This window comes from Bidens hawaiensis, unplaced genomic scaffold, assembly GCF_021521415.1.
Source record: "Bidens hawaiensis isolate Kalapana, Puna unplaced genomic scaffold, B.hawaiensis_p1.1 tig00026864_1, whole genome shotgun sequence".
NCBI lineage: Eukaryota > Viridiplantae > Streptophyta > Magnoliopsida > Asterales > Asteraceae > Bidens > Bidens hawaiensis.
Window position 1 is genome coordinate 116,042 of NW_027494333.1, and position 8,968 is coordinate 125,009.

General features: G+C 35.7%; 1 protein-coding gene across 1 annotated transcript; it reads right to left on the reverse strand.

Annotated features, from left to right (window-relative positions):
* Positions 1-313: 313 nt before the first annotated feature.
* LOC143574253 (RNA-binding KH domain-containing protein RCF3-like) lies at positions 314-7,771 on the reverse strand. Its single transcript, XM_077058918.1, has 8 exons — positions 7,085-7,771; positions 3,730-4,203; positions 2,245-2,493; positions 1,914-2,162; positions 1,285-1,370; positions 1,092-1,200; positions 877-1,003; positions 314-333 (listed from the first exon to the last, which is right to left on the reverse strand). The coding sequence occupies exons 1-8, from the start codon at positions 7,769-7,771 to the stop codon at positions 314-316; spliced, it is 2,001 nt and encodes a 666-aa protein (XP_076915033.1).
* Between the last annotated feature and the right edge of the window lie 1,197 nt (positions 7,772-8,968).

Consider the following 8,968-nt stretch of genomic DNA (forward strand, 5'->3'; position numbering starts at 1 on the left):
TTCACCCTGAAAAAACCGTCAAAACCATACCATTAACACTCGAAACTTTAAGACAAACTAATACAGACAGGCATCGGAAGAAAAATATGTTCAAGAACTCATACAACTCAATGATGCATCAAGCACAAACCTTGTCAAGCATCAACACAATCACACATAAACACTAGTACAAGATGAAAATTACAACTATGATGCTCATTTTATATCTTAAATCCTATAACACTAACTCATGTACCTAGTTTAGTACTTTCATCCCACCTTGTTTGGGACTATTACATGTTGCTACTCCACAACATACAAGACTCCATGTTTCCTAAGGCCCATCTTCTTGTGCTGCATCATTAAAAAAGCGTGCACACATATATTAGGAATGAGCTTGGTATAGTACCCGTATCCGTACCCATGCTTGTACGCATACCAAAATTTTCGGTATGGTACGAGTACAGGTATTATGGTATGGTACCCGCTTTTGTACTGCTTTGCCTATTATAGGTATGTGACGGGTAGCAAAATTGTACAAGTACCAAATTGGTCGCCGATTTAATTATCAGATAATATTGACGGTCAAGAATAATATTTAATATTGAAGAAATGTTTGATACTTGTTCAAGAATAATATGGTTGGAGAATTTATCTTATATATTAAATATGAATAATCCCAATTAAACCCCTACATATTCCAAAAGAGGTACAAAATACCAAACGTACCCGTACCCGTACCCGATTGTACCTGTAACGAAAGTCAACAAAAATGAGTACCGATACCCGTACCGAACAGGCTAAATCGGTATGAGTACGGGTACGAGTATGAATATTTGGGACAAAATTCTCGTCCCTAGCGTATACGCATAAAAAGATAGAAAGAACGATACGTACTGCTCAAAATAAACCCTTGAAGCAAACTCTGGGCTCTTTCGGCTTGCTCTGGAGTACCGGATATCTGGATGATATGCTCGGTTGCTTCTGGGCTTGTATCAACTAGTTTAACATTGGCTCCCGAAAGCTTGTTTGTTTGAATACATTAATAATAACATACGAGTCAAAACTCAAAACACATACCATTAACAATACCAAAATATAACTAGACTTACTTCACTGATCTGAGCAAGTTTATTTCGTGATTTTGTTATAAGCTTGGGGACTGCATACTCGGGTATGACAACTTCTAGAATGCTCCGGGTAACCAGTGGCACAGCAATCCTGAAAAGGAATTGTATAAATAAATATATGTTAGGTTTGTAATGTATATAATTAATAATTAGTAAAAATGAAAAAGACCACTACCTGTTATTAACTGCAGCAGCTGGGGCATCTTCACAACTACCACTTTCGGTTTGATTTACAGCTTCATTATTAGACACCCCGTTATTCTACACAAACAGGGTCAAATGAGTAATTTTGTATGATTCAGGTTAGGTAAATGAATCAAAACCAACTTTTTAAATTTTTTAAGAAACACATACATAGGGCTGTAAACGAGCCGAACCGTACTAATGAGTCATTGTTCGTGTTTGTTCATCAGTGATACGGTTTTGTTTGTGTTCGCTCGGTAATTTCATAAATGAACAAACACAAATAGACAAACAAAAATAAGTGAACATAAAAGCTTATGGTTCCGTTCGTTTGGGTTTGTTCGTTTGCTTATGAAATTAGCAACCAAAATCATTTCCCTAACGAACGAACAGAAACACTAAACATAACTAGATTATGTGTTCGCGAAACGTTCGTTTGTCTGATAAAAGCTTAACAAATGAACATGAACAACGCGTCTTTAATTCAGCTCGTATACAACCCTGCATACAAGGAATTAAGCTTGAACCACTAGCCCAAAAGTTTGAATCTGGTTCGACACAACTAGGTCTAAACTGGGTCAAAATGCCACATCAGCAAGAGATAAATCGGACTGATTATACCTTTGCAGGAGCTGGTGCTGCGGTTGTTTGATTGGACACAACAGTACTTTCGTTTCCAGTATAATTTTCCCGGGAAGCTGTATTATTGCTAGAAGCTGCTTCCAAATTTGAAGCACTCCCGCCAGGGCTCGGTGCAAGAAATTGACTTTGTTGACCATCCTTTTGAAATAACCCTTGAAATATATAACTCCTTAATCTCAAAGTCAACTCCACAAGAGCTTCTCTAGCAGCACTGATTTCTCCAACAATCTAAACCAAAAAGGAAAATAGTACTTTTTTTAATTATATTATTTATGAAATTAGGGTTTACGTAAAGGTGTAAGTAACGAACCTGCACAAGTTCATCATTAACTGATACAAACTGTGGAAGATTTTCTCTGTGCAGAATCTGAATATCTGCACCAGTCATTTTCTTGGTTTCAGCTAAGAATCCATCTCGTCCTTCCAAACACCCGACTTCACCAGCAGACAGTAAAAGACGAGTGGTTATGATATTATCTTTTTCAGGAACAAGATCCAAAATTCGAGTCTGAATATGCAAAAGAGCCTCTTGAGCAGGAAATAAATCATCATCCGGGCCCTAAAAATTTACATTTGTCACAGTTACAGTAAGCATTTTTAGACACAAAAGCATAAGTGTGTGTGTGTGTGTGTTGGGGGGGGGGGGGTTGAGCTGTAAACATACAATGATCTAAATTCTGAAAGAATACGCTTTCGTGAATTTATGCATTTTGAATACACTTTTGATGAAATTCGATCAGCTTGATTCATTTAAAATCTTTTACCCGCGTTCTTTTTAATGAAATCTTTTAACTCATTTCACACATATTCTTTTGAATGAGATCTTTTAACACTGTTGACCTGTCTTCTTTTGAATGAAATCTTTAAACTTTAGCCCATTTGAACCCATTTGACCCGTACTCTTTTAAAGAAATCTTATAACATTAACCCACTTGACCTGTATTCTTTTTAGTGAAAGCTTTTAACTTTAACTCATTTGACTCGTATTCTTTTCTAATAATATCTATCAACTTTAACGCCTTTGACATGTATTGTTTTTAATAAAATCTATTAACTTTAACGCATTTCAAATATATTGTCTTTAATGAAATCTTTTAACTTTAACCCATTTGACCCATATTCTTTTTAAAAGAAATCTTTTAACATTTAACCCATTTGACCTGTATTCTTTTTAATGAAATCTTTTAACTTTAACCCATTTGACCCGCATTCTTTTTTAATATTTTAACTTAAACCCATTTGATCCGTATTCTTTTTAATGAAATCAATTAACTTTAACCCATTTGACATGTCGTCGTCGTCATCATCGAACTCAGTAAATCCCACCAATAGCAAAGCTATGATAGGTCTGAGGAGGGTAAGATGTAGACAGCCTCACCTCTATCCCATAGGAATAGAGAGGCTGCTTCCAGTGAGACCCTCGGCTCGATAGTGGCTTTGCATCAAGCCTTGGACACAAGGCACATAACACTCGACCATCAGGACCCCGGCCGGTTGGTGCATGCACCCTTGTCTTTCGGCTAACAAAGCCACCACATGATGCCTGATTAATCGTCCACCACTTTTAAGTTTTAACGCTATTTTCACGAGATTAGTAAAATAACGTCAAAATTAGTGCAATTTCACTTTTGCCCATTTGACATGTATTCTTTTTAATGAAATACTTTAACTTCATAATCCATTTGACCCGTATTATTTTTAATGAAATCTTTTAACTTTAACCCACTTTAAAACAAAACCTCCAAAAACGGATCCAGTTACGTGTTATTAATACAAAGATAGAGAAAACAAGTACCTCATCAGAAGAAATGATAATAATCTGTTCATCTGACCCAACAACACGATCAGCAACCCTAACATCCACACCAATTTCATTCTGAAGCAACTCCATAAACCCATCTGATTGTCCAATAACACTATCAACCTTGCTACTCGGGCAAAGTATTCTAAATACAAGATCTTCTGCATATACTGACTGAGCATTGTCACCTCCAGTATCATTAACATAACCAGATGAACGTGAGCCGTGACTAAAGCTTCTAGAAGTGTTTAAACTGCCAGATAAGCGGGGCCCGTAGCTAGCCCCGTCCATTGACTGCCTACGGGTTATATTACTTGGCTGGTGCATAAAGTCATCTTCAGGAGGAAAGAAGCGATCGGGTGATTGTAACCGATTGTGAAAATGACTACGGTCACGATGTTGACTTTCCCTCAACCGTGAGGAAATAATTTCTATTGCGTTCTTAACTGAGATCATGTCGCCAACAACCTGTAGTGATAAGAGAATGCATTTACTATATAAAGATCAATATCAACTCAAATGTGATGCTGATTTATAGCATGCTTATTAACAATGTCTCCAACTACACTTTATAATCGTTCAAAATGCCGTCAAGATAGTTGCACATTGGCTATAAATCACAACTGTAAACCACAATTTTAGAATATCATTAATTAAAAAAAAACACTTCACAACATAGTAGTCAAGTTTTTCAAGTGTTCAATAAAGTCACTTTGTTTATTTGTTCTTCTAAAGCCACTCAACTTTCGTTAGGTGTTCCGAACTTTTTCTAAATGTTAAATATTTAAAAAATTAAGTGAGGCAAATGAGACATATATGAATCATGATTACTATTTAGTGATGAGATAATAGTGAAAAGAACAAATTACTACCAAATAATAACCAGGTTTCATAATTTTTCCGTTCCAAGTCAAATAGGAAACAATAAAATAAACACTGAATAGTAAATTAGTAATCAAGATTCATATATGTTTCATTTGCCTCACTTTAAAAAAAATAACACAAAAAACTTAATGAAAGTTGAGTGACTTTAAAGGAACAAAAAACACCTTTGAGTGACTTTAGTGGGAGTGTGGGACATTTAGGAAACTAAAATATACCTGTCAAAGAGGCATTGAAGCATCATGGAACCAACATGAAGCAAAGCTTTGGCAATTACACATAACACTAGACAATCACTTGATAACCAATTCCCAAAAATTAACTTCATTTTTGCTCACAGACAATGCACACACTTACACAAGAATGTATATCGTTCTATGTACATAACAATTAATTATAAATTCCAAACTTGCAAAAGTTTCAAGCTTTATAACCTGAGCAATTTCCCCAGGCATATCGAAACATCGCGGTTAAGTACTTTAGTGGGACATTTAGGAAACTAAAATCTACTTATCAAAAATACATTAAAGCATCATGGACCAATATGAAGCAAAGCTTTAGCATCTGTACATAACACTCACCCACCACTTAATAAATAGTTTGCAAAAATTAACTTCATTTTTGCTCATTAACAATGCACACGCTTATGCAACAATGTATACAGTTCTATCACTCTATGTACATAACAATTAATTATAAACTCCAAATTTGCAAAAAGTTTCAAGCTTTATAACCTGAACAATTTACTCAAGCATATCGACACACCGCGGTTGAGTACTTCAGTAAGACATTTAGGAAACTTAAAATCTACTTATCAGAGAGACATTAAAGCATCATGGAACCAACATAAAACTAAAATCTACTTATCAAACTAAAATCTATACATACCACTCGTCAATCACTTGATAAACAATACACAAAAACAAATTTCATTTATGCTCACATACAATGCACACACTATCTTACACAACAATGCATATAGTTCTATGTGCATAACAATTAATAATGATTAATGAACTCCAAATTTGCAAAAAAAAATCAAGCTTTATACTAACCTGAACAATTTCCTGCGACATATCAACAAATCGCGGTTGAGTACTTCAGAGTTACATTTAGGAAACTTAAATCTACTTATCAAAAAGACATTAAATCATAATGGAAATAACATGAAACTAAAATCTACCTATCAAACTAAAATCTATACATAGCACTCGACAATCACTTGATAAACAATCACAAAACAAATTTCGTTTTTTCTCACAGGCAATGCGGACGCTTACACAACAATGCATACACTTCTATGTACATAACAATTAATTATAAATTCCAATTTTGCAAAAGCTTCAAGCTTTATACTAACCTGCACAATCTCTTCCGACATATCAACACATCGCGGTTGAGTACTTCAAAGTTACATTTAGGAAACTTAAATCTACTTATCAAAGAGACATTAAATCATCATGGAACCAACATGAAATTAAAATCTACTTATCAAACTAAAATCTATACATAATGCTCGACAATCACTTGATAACAAACAATACACAAAAACAAATTTCATTTATGCTCACAGCAATGTGTATATAGTTCTACGTACATAACAATTAATAACGACTAATGAACTCCAAATTTGCAAAAAGTTTCAAGCTTTATAATAATAACCTGAACAATTTCCTCCGACATATCAACACATTGCGGTTGAGTACTTCAGAGTTACATTTAGGAAACTAAAATATACTTATCCTTATCCAAAAAAAAACATTAAAGCGTCACGAAACCAACATGAAGCAAAGCTTTACCATCTATGCATAACACTCAACAATAATGCACACACTTACACAACAATGCATACACTTCTATGTACATAACAACTAATTACAAATTCCAAAATTGCAAAAGTTTCAAGCTTTATACTAACCTGCACAATCTCCTCCAATATATCAACACATCGCGGTTGAGTACTTCATAGTTACATTTTGGAAACTAAAATCTACTTATCCTTATCAAAAAAACATTAAAGCGTCACAAAACCAATATGAAGCCAAGCTTTAGCATCTATGCATAACACTCGACAATAATGCACACACTTACACAACAATGCATACACTTCTACATAAACAACAACTAATATAAAAAACTCCAAATTTGCAAAAAGTTTCAAACTTTACAATAACCTGAACAATTTCCTCCGACATATCAACACGTCGCGATTAAGTACTTCAGAGTTGCATTTAGGAAACTAAAATCTACTTATCAAAGAGACATTAAAGCATCATGGAACAAACATGAAACTAAAATCTACTTTACAAACTAAATATATACGTAACACTCGACAATCACTTGATAAACAATTCACAAAAACAAATTTCATTTATGCTCACAGCTATGTATATAGTTCTATCTACATAATAACTAATAACAAACTCCAAATTTGCAAAAAGTTTCAATCTTTATAGTTTACACTAACCTGCACAATCTCCTCCGACATATCCACACACCGCGGTATCGTATGATCCCTCGGCAAAATCCTAATATGCGTCTTGGTCTCCATCCTCATCTGCTCAATAATCTTCCCACCTTTCCCAAGCAAACACCCCACATGCATCCTACTAACCACCAATCTCGAAACCAACCGATTCCCATTCCCACCCCCTCGATTACCCCCATAAACCTCATCCTCCTCCTCACCGCCGTACCCTAAACTATACCCCCCTCCATCACTCTCCAACATCCTCTCATGTATCAACAACAACGCCTCCTGCGCAGGCGAGAAATTCGGCATTCGCCCGTCCGGATCCCGCCGCCTCGTATCCGAGATCTCAATTATCCTCTCCTCATCCCCACCCAACAACTCATGAACATTGATCCACGCACCCGTGTGCTGCCGAATCGCCTTGATTATACTACCCGACTTCCCGATCACACTCCCGGCTTTCGCATCGTGGCAGAGGATTCGGTAACTCGTCGTAACCATCAGCGACGAAGGATCCTGCATTTTCCGGCCGCCGCCGGAGATGAAGCTCCGGCGAGGCTGATGGTGGTTGTAATGGTGGTTTCCGGTGTAATTGTATCTGGGTTTTGTTCTGGGTAGGGTTTGGTCCATGTGGTCGTAATCTTGGTCGTAATAGTAGCGTTTGGAGCGTGATCGGTCCATTTGGAGGTGGAATTGAAGATCTGGAAGAGGAAAGTTAAAGCATTTGGTGGGTAATGTTGCAGGTTTGAAGTGAATTTGAAACCCTAGGATTATTATTATTATTAGGAAGAAGAAGATGATGATGATTTGATGGAAATGGAATTGGGGGTTTTAGAGTGTGTGGGGATGGATGAAACTGTGAAACTTACCTTTAGGCTTTGTTTTTGTCTTAATGGGCGACACTTTTTGCGGGTCAGCTAAATAGGTGTTTGGTTTGCAAAAAAAAGTTGTTGAATGGGACTATTAAGATCTGAATGGTCCAGCTTTTTTTTAGCTAAATAAAAAATATCTTTGTTTTTCACTTTTACCCCAAATCACCTGAGATACCAAATTCTCTCCAAACCCTAACCTCTCCTTCCACCACCACCAGTCGATTGGCGCCTCCACCACCGCTTCTCCAGCCACCACCATCGTCTCTCCCAATCCGACCACCGTTGTTCCCAACCCGACCACCACCGCTCCGTTCTTACGAGGTAAATCGATCTTCTGCTCTTGTATTTGCATCCATGTTTATAATATGTGGACTACATGGGATTTGAAATGGAATACTTGTGTATGAAAATATGTGATTTAAAATGAAAATTTGGATGATTTGACTATAGAATTCATATGAATATTGTTGAGTTAAATATATGCATATAAGGTGTTTGATGAAATGCCTCAAAGAGAATAAAATTCATAAAATGGGGGTATAATCGAGATTAAAGTTTCCGGTGGGTTAACATATAACAATTTTATTTATATGTTGATTTGCTTTTATTGTTCAAAAAAATGGTTAGGATTAATTGGAAACAATAAGGTGTGGAGAAAACTTTTCTTGAAGCATGTATTCACAAGGTAACCATTAATGGGCGTGAGGGAGGTAACCTTAAAACATTGTCATGGAATAATATTTCGGCAAAATTAAAAATGCAACATAACTTCATAGTGGAACAAAAACAAATGAGGAACCGTTATAACTATCTAAAAGGAAAATTTTCAGCTTGGAGAAAGCTTAAAAACAAAACAAGCAATATTTATAATGCCGTGACAAACATGTTTAATTTGTCGGAAAAAGAGTGGCAACTAGAGATGAAGGTGTTTTTTAAACAATAATATATTTTCTCTCTGAATAGTAGTTCTTAATATATTTCAAGAATCTTATAGAATTTTATAATA

Bases quoted from the DNA above. Each gene is read 5' to 3' on its own strand.
- LOC143574253 (XM_077058918.1), bottom strand. From the start codon at position 7,771: ATGGACCGATCACGCTCCAAACGCTACTATTACGACCAAGATTACGAC. The intron at 2,494-3,729 runs GTACTTGTTTTC...GTAAATTTTTAG, and splicing joins TTATCATTTCTTCTGATGAG to GGCCCGGATGATGATTTATT. The intron at 1,201-1,284 runs GTAGTGGTCTTT...ATTCCTTTTCAG, and splicing joins GCTGCTGCAGTTAATAACAG to GATTGCTGTGCCACTGGTTA.